This window comes from Ambystoma mexicanum, chromosome 8 (genome assembly GCF_040938575.1).
Source record: "Ambystoma mexicanum isolate Mex_15411 chromosome 8, UKY_AmexF1_1, whole genome shotgun sequence".
In the NCBI taxonomy this organism is placed as follows: Eukaryota; Metazoa; Chordata; class Amphibia; order Caudata; family Ambystomatidae; genus Ambystoma; species Ambystoma mexicanum.
Window position 1 is genome coordinate 714,254,706 of NC_090929.1, and position 20,850 is coordinate 714,275,555.

Here is a 20,850-nt window from a genome sequence, read left to right on the forward strand (position 1 = left end):
ACTAAACTTAGTGACTCTTGATGAGTTTCAGATTTTTGTGAGTTATTTACAAATGGGTCCAAGTTCTGGTAATGGGACTCCCGCTTCCATGCTAATTGATTGTTAGTGCTCGGATTTGGATATGTATGCATTTGTTTCATCGTAGGGCCATTGCTTTTCATTTCATGGAGTTCATTACAGTTAGACGTAGTCGATATTGTTGGATCTACAGCAAGTAGGAACCCCATGGAAAAGAGTTCCATTCTTGCCTGCCAAATTGTATTTCGAACCAAGTTCAAGGAGATCCACAAACCAACCATTTCCAGGTTTTCGTTGTTTAGAAACTCTACTTGGACAATGTCTGTGGAGGCAACGTCTCTCAATGTCTCAATGTCCCCAAAAATTGACATTACACTTGCTCTATTTAGATCATATGCTTCGTGGGATTGGGAACGACATTTCAATATGACTCTATGGTAATTATTCGGATTTAATGAGTGTTTTGAGGTTTGCAGGTGACACTCCTTTGGAAGATTCATCATTCCTCGTTGGTTATGTCTGACTCCATCAATGCCAATAGGCAATTGTCTCTCATGAGTTAATGGGATGGTACAAAGGGGCACCATTGTTTTAGTTTCTAACAGTGTTTTCATTAGTAAGTCATATTCTTGTTTCATTTTTAGATAATCGTCTACTGATCTTTGAATCGTAGTTCTAATATCTTTTAAAATGTCAACTGGAGCATGGTTAGCCTCAGGGGCAATTACGTTGATAGTACTCACATGGTTAGTGTCCAGGACGGGATTGGGAAGTATGACAAGGAGCACCGGTTTACTAACCCTGTCAGTTGCTGTCAAATTCCAGCCCTGCTTCAGTTTTAGGTATTCATCAATTGAATTTTGAATAGTAGCCCTTATGTCAGTCAGAATATCCACGGGTACATGGCTAGCTTTAGTATCTGTTGGTTTATAGATGTCTGGAGTATCAATGGAAGGCAACATTGCAGTGCCCGATCTCACCTGCTCGTTTTTTTTTTAATCTACTGTGGTAACACTGAGTTTCTCAGTCAGTGTTTGTTTAGATCCATTACTCTCACCCACTAAGGCTACTATATCATTTAAAGGAGGATGGTCAAATGATGTAGCTTGCCGCACTATCTCACTGGCCACCGGTTGTCTTTGTCGCTGCAGGTTATTATATTTAGTGCAAATCTTTCCACCTGTAACTGAAATTTGTTTGGCCACGTCTTGGATGTGTCTAATAAATTGTTTGGCGCGTAGTTGGGCTGAGCACAGTAATTTTTTCTGTTTTTTGTTTATTAGATCATTCTCTTTGATGTGGGACTGGACATCGAACGTATTACAAACCGAAGTTCCACCTTTGGTCTTCTGAGGTACAGTCTGGTTTGTGAGATCATTGGTTTCACAGGCCACTATTTCGGGGGCTATATCCTTTGGGCTAGTTATTACACAGGATTTATCTGCTAAAGGAGATGCATCTGGGTGAATGATTGCGGTAATGTTTAGTAGCACTGTTCCTTGGCCTTCTTCAGTTTGTTGTACGTTAAGGTGTGTATGAGAGGATTGGGAGACAGTGTGCGTGTCGATCAAGGCGTTGTTTATACCAGGGCGTATCATTAGTTGTTGACCTTGAACATCTCTATTAAGTCTTTCCATATTTTTCGTTAAGAGGTCCAACTGTCGGGTTTGTTGGCTAATTTTAACCTCCAACGATTCGAAAAGCTTAAATAGAGACATTATCGAAGTATTTATCGCATTTAGAGTTATTTCTAATGGTGAATTATGCTGATTTGATGTATTAGTATTTTTGGCCGCATCTACTGGTTCCACACAAGTCTTCTTAGGTGGAGCATGCGGCGTACGGTATACGTAAAATGACGCTAATCCATCCGATCTCTGGGTAGGTTGGTCGAATAGACTAGGGGATCCATACAAACTTCCAACATTATGTTTAGTTCTATCATTTAATATCGGAGACTTGCATGGAGGTGAGTCATTTCCAGGTAAACGTTGGTCAATACCATTTGCGCCATCATTATACGCATTCACATTGTCTATTATTGTCGGGATTAAAGCTTCATCAAGAGTTGAGCTTGCAAACTCTACAGATTGATCAGAGATTCTGGCTTGCAAAGTAGTTGTAAAGTTGGTGGGTTGTGTGGTTAAATCCACGAGGGTGCCTGTCTCTGACTGAGTGGCACCCATTTCATTCATAAGTACTGTGTCAGAGATGTAAATATGCAGGAGTTCGCTTTCAGGTGGGTAAACAGCATTTGTAGACTCGAGATTACCGGACAAGTCTGCATTATTTGAGCTGGGCAGAACCGGTAATGTGTCAGGTTCACATTGCGGTACACAGATGCCTCGGATATCACCAGTTTAGCTATGTCGTTCTGGTGTGCCAGCTGGTTGAGCGCTCATTTATTTCTTCAAGGCAATGTTAGGGGATGGTTTGAAAGGAACTTTCTTCAATAGTACAGACGCTCTTGTTACCACTATGTTGGCTGGCATATCAGATTTCAGAGTGTAAATGATGCCTTTCATGAAGTGTTTCTGCATGCTACATTCTTAGGTACAAAAAGTAACGTTTTCTTATTTGTCGCTTATTTACCTAATTATATGCACAGACCACAGAGTAACAACCAATGGACACTACACACTTTACTGATTGTATATAAGTTCTTCACAAAGAAAAAAAACGAGAACGAAAACACACCCGCTGCCACGTTATCACAGCGCTAACAGCAGTAACAGCGAACTTTCCAAAGCAGACTTACAAAGCGCGCGCGCAAAACGCGTGCATAGTCAGTAAATAGGCCACTGAGAAATGTGGGCGGGCTTCAGTGCCCAACAGTAAAGAAAGAAATATAAAGTTGTAGTTTCTCTTGTATCCCACCTGAGTACTAATAAGCCATAAGCCACAGTTCACAGTCAATTGTTAAGATTCAGTGCGTTCTCACTTGCAAATAAGCCACGATTGTAATCGGTAAAGCAGCAGGTTCAACAACGTTGTGTAGCAGCTCCCAGCAGTGGCATCCAGCGGTAACAGCAAACTTTCCAAAGCAGACTTACAAACCTTTTGTTAGAGAGTTTCCTTAGCTTATTTTAGGCAGGGAAATCCTCGTCAGGGTGGGGATAATGAGGTGTTTATCCAAACTTTGAGTTAATAAAATGGCATCTTTTGAAAAATCTTCTCAAAGTTGTCCGCCTCACATTTCTAACCCCTCACAAATGTCAGAGGAACTCATGATGCACAGCAGGCCGACTTGGGCACACTGATGGTAATGGGGAATGGCATATGTGTACCAGGTGGACCAAGTACACATTCATTGAAGTTTACATTCTTCAAGTGCAGATTGATATGATGATAGATTATTTATAAAGCGCTTAAGACCCAGAGGTTTCTAAGCGCAGCCCTGGGGATCGAACCCGTGTTGCTCTGCATCGTCTTGCTTCCAAGGTGAGCGCGTTACCCCAGACTTATCCTCCCGAGAGTTGGAGAAGTAGGAAATGATATATTAACAGGAACTTTTCACTTGCTTTCAAAATTCTCTCTGTGGAAGACTTTAGTTTTTTATCAGTTCCTTAAGAAAGCGTCTACTCTGACTCCCCAAATTGCCCCTTCCTCATGCTATGTGGAACAATTGGCACATACTACAACTAAAATATCACAGAGAGGGTACTTTCTATTTGGAAAGGGTCTAGAAGCCTTAGCTCTTATTTTTATAAATAAAATAATGCAGGCAATTCCATCTCTTAAAGGGTAGTCTGCTGATCAGATTCCCCTTTGATTCTATGCCAAACCATACTGTACACCTGCGCACTGCTGCATCAGTAGCGTGACTGCAGCACCTGCCGTATAGTGTCACAGAGCAGGTTCACGTCACAGGTGCCCCTCCTGACAGCTGAAGTGACACCCAAAGTCACACAGCACAGGAGTGGCATTTAATTTGCTAATACAACTGTCTGCTCCTGTGAGCCAGCTCAGCTGTTGAAGGTGATGTGTATTCTGGCCAGGCATGCTGGTCCTGCCAAGTGACGGGCGAGGAGATAATTGGAATGGTTTTTACTTTTGAACAAAGAAGTACAGATACAAAGAGTTTTTGCCATAGAACTTATCAATATCATCCTCTACAACAACTATTTTAGGTACCATGGCCAATACTATTTGCAAATTTCTGGAACATCGATGGGCTCATCGGTGGCCCCATTGTATGCAAATATCTTCATGCACCAATTTGAGACTAAATTTGTACTAGAAAATCCAAAATGGAGAGACAAAGTGAAATGCTGGAGACGCTATATAGACGACATCTTTGGGATCTGGTATGGCACTGAAAGCGAATTAATAAAATTCTGGGAATCCCTGAACAGGTACAACGACAGGATCGGTTTCACTATAGAGATCGGTAGACCAGATGTCAATTTTTTGGATGTCACAATTGAACGATCAGGGACAACACTCAAGACAAATATATATAGAAAACCAACAGATGTAAACAGTTGCCTTCACTATAGCAGCTTTCACACAAAATATCTAAAAGAAAACTTGCCTTACAGCCAATTATTAAGACTTAAAAGGATAACATCAGACCAGACTACTTTACAGAAAGAATATGACATCATGAAACAGAGATTCTTAAGAAGAGGATACCCCGAGAGAAACAGTGGACAAAGCAATAGCTAGAACCAATTTACAAGAAAGAGAAGAGCTCCTCCAAGGACACACAAAGAAAGAAACCAGAAGTTTAATACACACGCTAAAGTATTCAAGTCAAAGTTTCCAAGTTAAACAGATTATCCACAAAAATTGGGACCTAATAAGAACAGACAATACCCTTAAGGAACTTTTTCCAGATCCCCCTATGATGGCATACAAACGGGGTAGAAACATCAGAGATCAACTTATCAGAGCAGAAAAACCAAAAAGAACAACACAGACCACTCTCACTAAACAGAAAACAGGAACATTTGCCTGTCTATATTGCCAACATTGCAATAATATCATAAAAGGAGACCATGTGAGACATCCAAACACAGGCAAAAAAATAACTTTGAGAGATTATGCAACATGCGATACAAAAAATGTGGTTTATGCGATCCGCTGTCCCTGTGGAATGTACCACGTTGGAAAATCCAATCGGAAAGTGAAAGAAAGGTGGACGGAACATAAGTCCAACATAAGACCAAAGAACGTGAAGCCACCTGTCTGCAGATATTACCGGGACCAAAAACACAATATCTCACAAATGAGAATGGTAGTCTTGGAAGTAGTCCATCCACAACAAAGAGGAGGTGATCTTCAAAAACTTTTAGCACAAAGAGAACTTTATTGGATCCAAAAATGAGATGCTATGTTCCCCCTGGGGCTAAATGAGGAGTACTACTTAGGCCCATTTCTGTAGACATGTCTCTAAGCATAGACAAGTGATCCCCTCTTTAGTGGCCATCCTATGTTTTAATTCAAATCAGATTTATGACTAACTTTGTTTTTTGACCAGACAAGAGTAAAACCCCACATTAATATCCTTGATATTTGATTTACAAGAGATACACAAGAAATCAAACAATCTCATGACTAGGCGATAAGAATGTACACCCCTTAATGGGTTAGACAAAAGTTATACATTTTACTGTATGCACAGCCTATGCTATTGTCTTAATGCTATTGTTTTTAATACATGGGAGCCTCTTGTGGTTTTATGACAAACAGCCTTATATTATTATAACTGTGTTTCCCTTAGAAATTTTTCTTTTTATTTACCTTAACTACCTTTTAGCTACTTTTTGAGAGCCTCTTTTGGTTTTTTGACAAACAGCCTTAGATTGTTTCAATTGTGTTTCTCATAGTAATTTTTCTTTTCTGTTTCCTTTATCTTCTTTTTAGCTTAACCATTTATTCGTTTTTATCAGCTTCTCATTTCATGGCTCAGTATACAGTTAGATCTGACACATACAGCTAACCTGCATTAGCCCACATCATCAGATCAGACATTAATCATTTTCATTTACATGTAAAATAGCCAAACATCCATACTGTTGATACACAGCCAACTTAAATTGGCATTTACTATCCGGTTAAGACTCCTTCGCCCTATGGTCGCGAGTCATGAATAATGGCCAGATACCCTAGTTTCATTCTTTGACATACGTGATTGTAGATAAACATACAAAATGGCTGCGATGTGACGTCATCACGCGCATGCGCGGGTGACGTCAGCCGCGACCATAAATACTCGATCCGCTTTCGTTTCTCAATCGGAAGCGGATCGAGTGTCTCCTGCCACACCTGGGAATTCTGCAAATCCTTTTTCCACGTAAGTAGGGCCACCCAGCCACCACATTGTGCCTCTTAGCCAATGTTTATCCCATTTTCAAAAAAACATTTTTTTCTTTTTTAAACTACCAGAAAGGGACATTCTATCCACAGAGATGCAGTAGATGCCTGCCTGTGGAGCCAAACATTACTTTTTCAAGTAAGTTCCATACCATCTACCATTCCATTCAACGCTTGCATTAGTCATTTTTATTGCACCAACCTAATTCTAGTATTTATCACAGGTTATTAAGAATTGGAATTCTCCACATCTCTGGCACCCATGTTTGAAGTGAACCTTCCAATCTATGGAAACTTTTTCTACAGCTTTAAGTAAGTGCGTTTTCAATTGCTCATATAACAGAGACTATTGAGTCCAGTAGATTAGTATTTTTCCGCAATAACTAATTCAGGCTAAGATTCCAGCCATTTTCCAAAATGTCGCCACCAATAGGAACCATTGGAGCTTTGTAAACCTGTTATATCCACTATGAGATCTCTTTGTCTTTTACCTTTATAGGCTCCTAGCATTAGCCAACTTCTTTCAAGCAATGAAACTGATCCTGAGTTCAAAGAATGTATTAATGATGTATATAGAAACATCTATATGTGCTTCTTACTTGTCATTGAAGAATTTTGTTTTGCCTTACATGCACATATGAATATCAATATAAATATCAGATGATTAATATAATTTATTTTTTCTCCAGTGTTTAAAACTTTATACTAAGAATACAGAACACATTGCCCCTGATGAAGAGTGAAAATAGATACTCTAAACGCGTTGGGCCAGATCATATTTTGAATGCATTTTGTTAAAAAAAAATTCAATAAATTACTGTCTTTTCGATAAACAGATGAATTGTCAAGTATTAATTGTGAGACTCCAGAATATTTTGCGGTCATAGCAAAGCAAACAAAATTACTGAAATAGACAACTAATTATTGTGAAAATAAATAAGGTTACTACTTGTACCCTAAAAAATAACATACGGGCCACAGCCCTTGTTGATAGTGTGCAGGGGACGCGGGTTTCCTCAATCAGGAAACCATTTTCCCTAAGTGCCGGGTGAGGAACCTGAATGGCCATGTGTCTTCTTTGACCTCTTTGAGGGGGTACTTAACACACTCTTCCAGAGACAGCCACTCAACAGGAAGCTGCCCTGGACCCAGGAATCAAAGGAGCACACTCATTCAAAAGGAGTAGCTTCTCACAGGGTGCTTGCTGCATACCCAAGGGGCCTTTGATCCTATTGAGAAGGGAATGGGGCAGAGTTAATGTAGACAGGGATCCCTTTACAGTTGGGGGAAGGTTACGCCATATTGTTTTTTCTCTGCTACTCTCTCAACTTCCTATCCCATCCAATACCTCTATAGCACAAAGCACTTTGAGTGTGATGTCATTAGGGAGAAGTCCACTTCTTTCAAGAACAGGGATTGGACCCCTAAAGCTGGTTAACTTTAGTCCAATCACATGTGGGATTTTGCCTTGAAGAGAAGGGGTCTCCCACCACTTTTTTCAATCATCTTTTGGACTTCACCCATTAAGGATTTTGCTGGACCCTTTTGTGAGAGCAGTCCTTTACAAAGTCCGTCAGTTGTGATTTGAAGACGGGTGATCCCCCCCCCCCCCTAGCCATCCCCAGAGACCAAAGCAGATGAACGTGCTCCTGGAACAAGACCTGCCTCTCTGCCAGCCACAGCGGTACCCAGGACCTCACTGTGTTGAAGAACTCCCCTGCAGTTGTGTGCCAGCCTCCCCTGTGTTTGGGAGCATGAGAAAAGGGCTAATCCTGTCCCGAGCTATGACAACAGGGAACCTTTGTGTATTTCAAATACTTGAGCTTTATTTCTTGACACATTTGAACCACGAGGACCCTCCATTGCTGCCTTTTGAACTCTCACTACGAGGGCCCCCCGTTGCTGCCTTTTGCACTCTCACAATCTCAAGAAGTATGGTTAGGTGCTGCTCAACCGACAAGACCTGCAAATAGCTACTATTGACTGCTAACTGCCCAGTAGTCCATTTTTGGGCCCCAGAAGATTGATAAGATCACTTTTATCCCCTTTACTCCCAAGAACATATCCTTTTAAAGAACATTGGGGTTATTACTTGACTTACACCCCGATCCATTACTCAAGAGTGCTGCATCCTGCTATTTTAGCTTGTTCTGTGTTCTTTCCTCAGGGGTGGGCTTTGTGTAGTGTTATTCTAGTTAGTTAGTATTGTAAATGGGATGTTTAGGTATATTTATATATATTTTGTATAGAACCTTAATTGGACATGCATTTATTTCGGACTGTTTTACTTCATTGGTTGGGTTGCTACTGAACCACATTCCCACCACTCAAGAGTATAGACTTCCCTTGGCCCACATTACCACAAACGGCAAGGAGCTATATCGCTTAACTGTGCCCGTTTTACCTGTACAATTATGGTGGGGGTCGAGTATGCGCTTTAACCTCTGCTCATCCTAGTACTCCTGCAGGGCAGAAGTCAATTTGTCACAAGCAGGACAGTGGAAAAAAGCTTCATGCTTTATTCATAGAAGGGGCAAGAGCTGCAGGGAGTACTTCTTCACTATTATGTAAGGTAATTAGTTAGGTGTGGAGCTGCTAGGTCTGACGGACAAGGGCCAGTAGGTAAAAGCAATCTCTATTCTGATTATTTTCTTTTGTTCAGCGTCAGTCCAGCAAGGTACTGAGTCCCACTGCCACTGTCCCAAAAAGAGTGTGAGCAGGCACTATGGCAACCCTAAGCACCCATCCCAAACAAGCCTCATAGTAAATATTGCTGTAGTCTGGAAAATAGACCACAGGTAATAAAGGGCTACTTAAAAGTCAACTTTAATAACAATGAAGCTTTGAAGAAAAACAGTGCAGAGAAAGCAATCGGTGGTGTAAAGCAGAACCCTATTCTTCCTTTCATTGGCTACTGGTCAGCATACAGAAGCAATATCAAAAGGCACCACTGCACATGAGCAGGTAAAATAGATACATTAAAAAATTATACATAAGATAATTTGTTTTTTAAGTCCTATTGCACATTTTCAGGAAAATAGGATCTCATTTACTGGACGATGGTGACAGTTGAGGTAGGTTTTCGCAGAACTGTGAACAAGGAGGGCTTTGAAAAGGAAGGAGTCAAGTGATTTTCACTATTTAAACAATTTCCACCACAATCCAATCCCTCCTCTGAGTGGGGAATACATTCATCATGATAGGTAGGACACAGAAGAAAACAGAGTGAAGATAATTTTGCATTACCATATGATAGAAAAAAATCAGTTGGAAAATGAAAAATATGTCATGGCTTATGTTTCATTTTCCAATGAAACATATATTCCTAATTCTGGAACCAAGATGTAATTCAGTAACGATATGAAGCTTAAAAGGCTATGACTGAAACTGTACAACTGTAAGATATGCCGTTTTTGGTGAGATCCAGTGTGGGCCTTCCCCTACAGTTAATAGCAGAGGCCAGGCTGGATACATTAGGTGCCAGACGTGGTGGGCTAGATAGCTACTTAACACACCTTTAAGTCTCTGAGGTGCGGCAATGACCTTTTACAATTGTGCAGTGCTGGAGTTTTGTACTAGTGGTGGCGTGAGTTTGGAATCTTCAACAAGAGTTTGTGTGACAGGTTGCAGGGGTAGGCCGGCTGAGGGGCCCTGTAAGGCGGCTTGGTAAGGAAGTGGCATGCCTAAGGGAGGCACGCAGGGAGCGGCATGAGGTGCAGGCTGGGTTACACCAAGAGACGAGCTGTAGTGTGTAGGCACTTCAGTGCACGCTCATTTCCAGGCTCGGGAGCAAGTGAGGCTGCAGTCAAAGGTGGGGGGGCGGGAGGCGCTGAGATAGGCAGGCATCAGTGTAGAGGAGGCTCCTGAGTGGCACGCTATGTTTGCCATGTAGATGGATGGATATGCTGCCCCGGGAAGGAGTACTTCCCGGCCAGCATTCATTACTCAATCAATTCACTCAAATCACTTCTGCATTGATCCATCCATGCATGCATACACACACACATACAAACCTACCTTACACTAGCATATGCCCTTCAACTTCCATTCTCCCATTCATACATGCATCCATCCATCCATCCATTTTCTCTTACTCATCCTTCTAACACCATACCGTTAACCATTCATCTCCCTTCACCCGTTCACACATCCTGCCTTGCTCTCATTCATCAATCCTCACATTCATATGCATTAATCTACCCCTCTTGCAACCTCTCGCCAATGGCCGCTATCCCCTCAGCCTCAGTTACCGCCAATTTTACCACTTACCACCTAACTCGTAATGAGGCCCTAAGTACCGATATGGGTGTATGTCATATGTAACAAAGACTGCTCTTGTTACAATACTGGACACTGATCCAATTTCCAAAAATTGGATTGGATTAACGTTGTGGCGTGGCCAACCCTGTGCTACTATGCTCAGCTATATCTAAGATTTATAGATGTTGCAAATCTGTGGAATGAGATAGGAAGTCACATTGGGATGCAAGCAAACATACAATTAAGCCTCTCTCTCTCTCAAGCAAACAACCTGTCAAAGAACAAACATCCGATTCACTGGGTTGCGAAGTGCTTGGCGTTGGCAAAATGTTATGCAGGGAAAGACTGGATACATTACCAAACTGTCCAGGCAAATCTAGAAAAGGCCTCATGTATTCCTATTAAAAATGTAGAAACATAAAAAATAACGTGGAACGTATATTCGTATATGATTGACTCTGGAGCCAAAGAACACTGGCCCTAATCTGAAGTTATCTATTCCCATCTTCAATGACTATCCTGTACTATATTCTAGAAATATCTATTTTTTAACGCCTAACCAAGTGCCGGTCACATTGTCAGGATTGTTGTTATCTTTTGGTAATATATCTGTATTATTAAAAATGTTTTTAAAACATCTTTTAAAAAACAGGTTACCACTTGAGCACCAACACCATACATTCAGGGATTTGTAAATGGAAAAATATTTACAAAGTTTTTGTTTTAGTATGGCAAAGTCCAGAAGGAATGTATCTGCAGCTTATGACGCGCTATGACTTAGATTACCCATTAATGTGCTTAATATTGTTGCTTTTTCAAAATAGACTTTTGGCTTGACCATCAGATTATAAAGCAGTAACCCAACCGAGGCCAAACTCCACGTGATTCAAGCAGACATGCCCCCCCTCATAAAAGTCCACTGGGCACAACTTCAGACATTTTGGATGTGTCCCTCTGCTTTTCAGCTAATATGCATGAAAGGTCTATTGAGCCTTTCCTCAAGAGGATACATGCCATGTGACTAATCCTTCCATGGACCAAAAGCTGTACTGTGGTTAGCAGAGGTCCCACAAGCAGGAAGGTACAGTGTTTCTGCAACATCTCAACCTAGGCAGTCGGGCACACAACACTGCAGGAGCAGTGGGCTAGGCCTCCACCAGGGTGCATCCACCCTAAGGTAGGCTCCCTGCCTATTTTTAGCCCCCTGGGCTCGAAAATCCCACCCACTGAAAAGTGCTCCTCCTAGCCCCATAATTACACATGAATAGTGTAAATTATATTTTTATTAAACGACCTAAAAAAGTGCTTTTTGAGCGTTTTTTCTGTGCCTCCATTGGAACACATGAGGTGTTCCTGCTTCAACATGGCCGCCAACCTCCTCCTTGCCAAGAAGGCGACCACATGACATCCAGGAGAGCCCCCATTGGCCAACTGCAACTACAGAAGGCCAATCAGGCGCTGGCAGGCAAACGCCGGCCCACTCATCGAAAGGATCCTCATCACAAGGAACTTTTCCTGTCTGGAGCCTGTCCGCAGGCACCTGAGGCCTGGGCTAAGGACTCTGCCCATTTTCTGGTAAGCCTGCCCTGACCCTGCAGCTTGCCCACACCTCCCCAGAACCTAACCTTTCCACCTAATCCCTTCATGCAGTACACCTCATGGGTGCCTCTGCTTGTCACTGACTTTGGACAATTGCTTGCTATCACCTGGTCTATTGTTGTTATATAATATCTCACTATACTATTTAGCGCATTTAGCAGTATTGCTTATCCGCTTATACTGTATCCTCTTTGCCCTGCCACCATTTAGAAAATCTAATTTAGGCATTGTATTTTGTTGAACTGCCACCTATTATTCCCTGCCTCTGAACTACCTAGCACTAGTCGCACGATCCCCCTGTCATTGTATACACACAAACACACACACACACACGCGCGCACACGCGCACACACACACACACACACGCACGCGCGCGCACACACACACACACACACACACACACGCACACACACACACACACACACACGCACCTCCCAATCATAGCATATGGCCTCTACGCCTCCCCATAAATTCCCAGCACACTTCACCCAGCACCCGGCACTAAATTCACATGCCGCAGCAACAGACTACATCATCACACAATCTCGGCCACCTAGCCTAGCCACAAGAATCCGCAATCTAAGAAATCGATCACTTCCTAGGTATTTACTCTGCTCACCCACACCCATCACAACTAGAAACACCAGATTAGGCACCCGCACTGCACCACTATCCCATGCTAAAATGAGCATGGGCACTGCCCCTCTCCCGCCACCACCCCAACATGCCTCTACACTACTTCACATTAAGCTCCTCACTACCACACACCACAACAAGCACACTTCACCCCATACTAGTACAAACAAAAACATCAAAGGCACACAACACCCACCTCTTAAATGTGCACTACTGAACGTACACTCCCTACCTGCACATGCCCTCGAGTTAAATGATCTACTATCCACACTTAATCTGGACTTACTTTGCATCACCAAATCCTGGCTCAATGATGCCTCCTGCCCAGCCATCGCACTAGCCCTACCCACAGGCTGCACCATCCTTAGGCAAGATAGATGTGATAAGATTGGAGGGGGAGTCGCGCTTATCCACAAAGACTCACTATCCATCAGATTACCAGACCATAGTACAAGGGGTGGTAATGCTGATATCCTATCAGCCAAGCTTACTCTCCCCCAATAATCTAATCAACATCCACATCCTATACAGACCGTCCCAGACTCCCAGCTGACTTCCAAGAGCACCTCTCCCATCGACTCAGCAACAACATTAAAAAGTCCCCCAAAATCCTTCTATTAGGAGACTTAAATTTAGGATACAATGATCCTAAGGATAAATCTGCCGCAACCCTAGCTAAAGAACTCACAGACTTAGGTTTCTCCCAAAGAGTCCTCACCCCTAGTCACTCCAAAGGCCGCACCCTTGACTAGGTCATGGATCACAACTGTGGATCCAACATTACCTCAAACACTGCACTTCCTTGGACGGACCACACATGCATCAAATTCCTCATCCCCACCAACCTTAAACCTAAGACTCTCACCCACGCACCACCTGCCACACTAAGAAGTTCTAAAAAACTCAAGGCAGACAACTTGCGTCCCCACCATAAAAGCCCCTGCCTAGCACCACCTTTCTCTCAGGACCCAAATATACTATCAGCTATCTTCAATGATACTCTCACCAATGCCATAAACTCTATAGCCCCACTTGAAAGCAAGAAGGAAAAAAAATAATTTCATTGCAACTCTTGGTTCTCGGAAGAACTCCAAACCCTCCGAGCTCAAAAGCGCCAGTCGCTTAAAAACTGGCAAACGGGTCCGAGTGATCTAAATAAGAGCCTCTTCAAACAAATAGCCCTGCAATATAAAAAAGCCATTTTAGCAGCAAAATCCAACTCCTTCAATGATAGGATCTCAAAGGCCAACTCCCAAGCTTAAGAACTATTCGCAATCTTTAATGAATTAGTCACTCCCTTGGCAACCGCTGACGAGATAACTAAAGACAAAGCCTGGTGTGCCAGCATTCAGTCCGCCATGCTCAAAAAAATAAAACAACTCCAGAACAAAATCCCAAACCACTGCAAAGCCCTCCCAAACCAAAAAACCAACCGCCGAACACAAGACAAGTGTAGTAATCTCAATCACGCTCAATTCTCCTTCAGAAACGTCACTGAACTGGAGGTCCTTAATCTCATCAAAAACATCAAACCATCCCTCGGCAAAGCAGACAGCCGCCCTCCCAAAATCATCAAGGAATGCGCCAATGACCTAGCACCCCTGATTACTGCCATCATTAACGCATCTTTCCAAACAGGAACTGTCCCAAACAATCTCAAGGAAGCCTGGGTGCAGCCACTTCTAAAAAAGGCCACACTTGACCCAGCACAACCCAACAACTACAGACCGATAATGACCGTCCCGTTCCTCCTAAAAATCCTGGACAAAGCAGCTCACATCCAGATCCAATCATACATAGAAGCTAACTCCATACTAGGCAAAAGACAATCTGGCTTCCGTGTCGAGCATGGAACAGAATCCGCCTTATTAGACCTAAAAAATCAAATCTCACAGATCATGGACAAAGGCAAACCTGCCTTCCTCCTCCTCCTCGATCTATCAGCTGCTTTTGACCTGGTAGATCACTAAACACTCACCACCCACCACACCCATGCAGCCCATTTCTCTAATCAAGCAGCATCCTGGATCACTTCCATCCTTGAAGGAAGAGCCATGAAGGTCTACTCCGACACAGCTAACGCAGATCCTACCACTATAAACTGCTGTGTGCCCCAAGGATCTTGTACAGCCCCCACCCTCTATAACCTTCACAAAACCCCTCTTCGACCTTCTTGACTCCATGGGTGTTGCATATACAAACTATGCAGACGACACTCAAGTACTTTTACCCCTATCTGGACTCTATCACCAAGACGCCATGGCCCTTCACAACATCTATGCCACTATCCAAGCTTGGATGGCAATCAATGGCCTCTGTCATAACGGGGAGAAGACTGAAATTCTCATCCTGGGCCAGACAAGCACATTATCGAAACTAAGCCTCCAATACAACAACTTCAACATAGACAACTCAACCATCTCCGTATCATCCTCTGTCAAGAATCTAGGTGTTCACATTGATGCAGATCTATCGATGAACAAACAAGTCAGCGCTATAGCCTCTGCATCAGCGTTCAGCACCAAACTCATCAATGCCATTAAACCCTACTTATCCACCCCCAACCGCTTGGCCATAGCTAGAGCAACTATAGGAGCCAAACTCGATTATTGCAACACCCTTCTAGCTGGCACCTCCGCCAAAACATTCACAGACTGCAAACCACACAAAACAATGCCCTCAGAGCCGCCATGAGCATCCCTAGAAGAGACCATATATCCCACGCCAGACGTGAAATGGTGGCTCCAGGTCAAAGACCGTATTACTCTGAAAATCCTCACCATCACTCACAGGTGCATCAACAAAACCGCTCCAGCATACCTATCTGAAGCAATATCAAGGACCACATCCACTCGGCCCACCAGGGCTCAGTACACCAACCAGCTACACATACCACGCATAAAGAGAGCCACAGCGGGAGGTCTAGGCTTCTCCTATATTGCACCGAAACTCTGGAACTCACTCCCTGCCACCCTTAGAGCTGAAACTTCCATCTCTGTCTTACGCAACAACCTCAAGGCCACTCTCCACAACTAGCAAGTGGAGGACTGTCTCCTCCACTTCTGCCATGTATATTGTAATAGAACACAAATGTAATATAACTATATTGTAACCTGTATATATACTATACTAATGACTATGTAACTAAGTAACTAAGCTTTGTACTGTAACAAGTGCCACGATGTCCTCGGGCTGTTGTGCGCTATATAAATACGAATAAAACAAACAAAACAAATATGATTTTATGCACACCACAACAACTATCCTGCATGACAGTGTACTATTTATGAATATTAAATATGCTATTTCCTTTTAATTTGGTGGACAATGATTTAAAAATGAGACCAGGAAATACTAACAAGTTTCAGAAATTTAGCAAGATTTCGTAGGTGGAAGGTCATACGACGTATACATGATTGGAGGCTCTCAGTCTTTATGGATTAATTAAACAGGGACACAGGGCCAACAGATGTTACTCAACCTTCAACAAATAGCGATAAAATAAAGGAGAAAGAATCTGAATACTAACGGTCTGTGACTAAGGCTATACGGAGGGCTGGAGACCATCATCTGACTCAGGGCTGACACGATGATCAGGATCAAGATCGGCATCAACTGTACAAATAATCCAAGGCCGCCCTGGGGGAATGGGAGAAAAGAAAGGTTAATAAACAACAAAACAAATGTTCAGAGTATTCTGAGGGTTGTGCTCTCAGCAACATGCACCAAGTATCAAAGCTTTGGATTAAAAGGGGTTTACTATGCATCAGCAGCCGCTATTATATGATACTGTTTGAAGGTTATCTTTTCACAATGGAATAATCCACACCAAATGGACTCGGGTAAGGACTCCAGAACAGGAAACCGAGGCAGAACTTACACATTCTAGACTTTCGGAATGGGCCCTTGTGAAACGCACAACAAATGTAGACAGATACCAGCATCTAAAGATACACTGATGTCCGCACCAAGAATTAATTTGTTTTATGCAGTGCTAACATGCTGCCTTGCGGATGCTTTTGGGTCCTTTGACTTGTTGAACAATGTTCAATTGGACACAAATGTAAGAGGTTACGTTATTTTGCTGAGCACTCGACCATCCTAAGGTGTCTTGGCACGGAAAACAACCAGCGGGTGGAGAAGTAATAGAACTGTAGTAGCACTACAGAAAAGTAAAGACTAAACATGTGGGTAATAAGGCAATGCTTATAGGAAAGGGGATCTGAATTTGAATTTAGGTCAGGAGTAAGGTCATTTCAGACGAGGAGAACTAGAATCAACAGGCAGCATCCATCCTATCTTTTCCTTTGGAAACGGTGGACCTTCATAAAGAGGAAGAGCTGGAGCAAAGAGTACTAAATGGGTTTATAGTGATTATTTAGAAAAAAAGTTTTTGAAAAACAAAAATCTCGAAAACAAAGTTTAGAAAAAAAAAGCTGTGACAAGCTATATTTAACATACAAAGTGCATTTCTTTCAAAACCAATCCATCGACAATAGTCATGGACTGGTTTCAATTGAAATGCACGTTCACATGTTAAAAGTAGCATTTCAATGCTTTTTTTTGTAACTTTGAAACGTTGCATGGAGCTGTCCAGTGCTGTAATTTCAGCACTGGACAGCTCCATGCAACGTTTCAAAGTTTTTGTGTATTTTTGGGAAGGGCGGGGGGGTCCCCCCTCAACCTCCACGCCACTCTCCCACCCCCAACCCAAGCCCCAACCCTAACCCTAATATAACCCTTAAACTAACCCAAACTCCAACCCTAACCCTATTAACAATTAAACTAACCCTAGCCCGAACCCAAACCCAAACCCCAACCCCAACCCTAAACCTAGCCTCAACCCTAACCCTATTTTAACACTTAAACTAATCCTAACCCTGGCCCCAGCCCTGCACTAATACTTACCATCACATGTCGATGGCACCTTCAAAAGATTAGCATTTCGGCAAAAAAAATTCGAAGGTTTGCCATTCGAAACTTTTACATTCGTTCGAATGACCGGATACCTACTAAATGTTCAGAAGAGTGGCAGTTTCAACTGAAGGAACAAAGGTCAGGATCCATATAGTGGCCAATGTGGTGTGCAAGATATACAGATATACATTGAATTCGATAGGATATGGGCAACCAATGGAGATGGTGCAAAAGAGGAGGCATGGTCAACTTACTGGCACTCATCAGCAGTTGGTCAGCTGTATTTTGCTCCATCTATATTAAACAACAGTGTAGGAGCCCTTCCAGTGAGAACGAACATGGGTCAATATTTGAACCATCTGTAGCTACCTGATTAGATAGGGTGGGCGTCCTAGTTAGAGTTACAGTAGTCTAGCCTTGACAAAATGATACTGGTGGTGGTTCCCACGGTGGTACAAGTTTCCTGAGCAAGGCAAGGCAAGATTGTGTGTAGAATGTAAAGTCCTGGTCAATTATTCGGGAGAAGAGTGTGCGTATTGATGGCAGCCAGAAAGTGGCAATCTAGATGTCAGGTATGTCGCCAATCATCAATACAAGATAAGTTTCAGCCAGTTCAGAGGCATCTACTCACGGCTGAGAGACCATACTGAAGTGGCTGCACGGCCTCAGAAAATATTAATAATGTACTGTATGTGTTAGGCAGGGTTGTGTGCAGTACCCTTAGGGTGCACTACAACAACCCTGACCTCCTGGCAATAGCAACCCAACCTTTGGTATAAGTCTGTACTACACAGGTTGGTAGTGTGGACGAGTAGCCAGTCTTATATCAAGAGGGGTAATGTGAGCTGTAGGGGAGTTATACAGAGATTCACAGAGACAAGTATTCAAGCAAAAACTTGCACACAGGGTTTCTTGATAAAACAATTATTAATTTATTTACCAGTCACGTTAAGCTGTCCAGACAAATGGTGGACTGTAAATTGGTCGAAAGACAAATGGTCGACGTAATTTGGTCGAAAACCAAATGGTCGAATTTTTTTATTTATTTATATATGTGTTTTTTAGGTTTTCGTTTAGGGAAAAAAAGGGTTTTTTAGAAAAAAAGAAAAAGGGGTGAAAATAAAAATAAAAATTCGACCATTTGGCTTTCGATCAAATTGGTTCGACCATTTGTCCAGTCGACCAAATTTTTTCAACCAAATGTCTGGTAACCGTCAGTTAATATACGTCTTCTTCAGAAGGGAGCACTGTAAACATCACACAAATTTACTTCAAAACTATACGCTCTCTTAAGTTCAGAATCAGTAAATACCCATTTGGGATGGCATACAGCTGAGACCTACACCCACAGGTGACTTCAATTGCTAGGCTGCTGTTGACATTATGTATTACTGTTAGCATTCAGAATTAGTTGAGAGCAGGCCAAAGAGAAAGATTATTAGAGCAAACAAGATACCACCAATATTTCATTAAGCAGGCAAATACTTTCAAATCCCCCAATAAGAGTCACTCAGATAAAACAGGCTAAATCAAAGTCAATAGGCAAGAGTCTATATGGGCTGAAGCACTTCTTTGCAGTAAGTAGAAAAGTCTTTGCACAATGTTTCAGAAGTCTTTGAAGAAAAAGATGAATCAATGTAGGGCCACAAGCTGTTTAGACTTGTGAGACTAGAAGATGCAAGCAACTCTACAGCAAGAGGTAAGTTCTCTTAGACTTTGTACAGTACCTTTGAAATGCAAATGCAAGAAAAGGATGCAGCAGATGACTTCTGTTCATGTGCAGTTCTGCAGATCTCACTGTTCCTGTGCCTCAGTCGAGGGGACACGAGGGAGGACGTCAGGGGACTCCTCAGTGCACTGGGAGGGTCAGAACGTGCAATCGGCAAACTTCACTTTCAGTGGCTGGTCGGCGTTTCAGCTCCTCGTGTCTACCACAAATAGCAACACTGCGATTCCTGGCTGTCGAGATGGACTTTACTTGCTTCTGGGGTCCCGCACTCTTGAGGGGGCTCAGGCTCGGTCAGTCCTGCTTCCTCGGAGTCCGGAGGATCTTACTGGAGCTCTTGGCCAACTTAAAAGCAACGCACACTAACTGGTGTTCCTCTCCCTGGCTCTACGGTTTCCAGCAGCAACTCTGTGGAAATTCAACCAGCCCCGAGACAGATGTCCAGGTGGCTTACTTTGGAGTTGATTGGTCCCTCCAACTCATCGTCCTTGCAGGGACATCTCTGTCAAAGCCAGCTTGGCGTTCTGCACTGCAGCAGGGCTTCACCGGGCAAACTAACGGTCCAGGAGTTTCAGCAGGTGTCCTCTTCAAGTTCTTGTTCGGTTCCTTCGTCCAGTGGTCGACTCTGCCTTCCAAGCCAAAAAGGCTTGCCTTTTATACAGTTTTCTCCCTTTCATTCCAACCTAGCTGTAAGTCACCCAGCAGGGTGGCTGTCCTTGGCAGACAGTCAGCCAGCCAATCATCACAGAGTGCATTTGGGTCTCCTAGGAGACTAAGCAGAGGGAGTTTCGGGCACCTTTGGTTTGGATCACAGAGAAAATCTAAAGAAGGACCTCCGCACAAAGAAATGGCAAGAAAAGAAGACCGGGCCATTTTGACAGAAATGGCACCCATGGGTGCTTTACCGTGGCTGAGAACCCACCCGCAGTAAAATCCCATAATGGTAGTAAAAAGTAAACCACTGCTACCAGCCATTCAGTGAGGAAAATGTAACTTAAAATTGTTACATGAGAAGCTAGCCAAAGGGGACACTAAGTAACGCCTCCAGCACCCTATGGTAAGATAAGGTGTACTGGGTCTAGAAAGTTACAAATGTAAATAAAGTCAATTTCACTTTACTGCTCTGAGAAACAGTAGTTCATCCCACAGAAGGTATTTAAACCTTGTGGAAATCTAAGACTTCCCTGTGTCACTGAACTGAAGGTGCTGCGTGACACAATGTAAAAGATGATGTCTATGGAGATTGTCAGACTCCACAACCAAAAGAAACAGAGTAAAAATCAAAGTAAAATACACGAGAGAGTGGAAAAAGGGTCTCACTCTCTCCAGGTAAAAAAAATAAAGTCCTCAAAATCCAGCAAAGTTGCTGGGGATCT

General features: G+C 42.8%; 1 protein-coding gene across 1 annotated transcript in view; it reads right to left on the bottom strand.

Moving 5' to 3' along the window:
- DNAJB12 (DnaJ heat shock protein family (Hsp40) member B12) overlaps window positions 1-20,850 on the bottom strand; it is a 658,221-nt gene that overhangs the window by 246,458 nt on the left and 390,913 nt on the right. Inside the window, exon 6 of the mRNA XM_069610521.1 lies at window positions 16,361-16,470. Coding sequence (XP_069466622.1) covers window positions 16,361-16,470 — 110 coding nt within the window. The remainder of the gene's footprint in view (window positions 1-16,360; window positions 16,471-20,850) is intronic.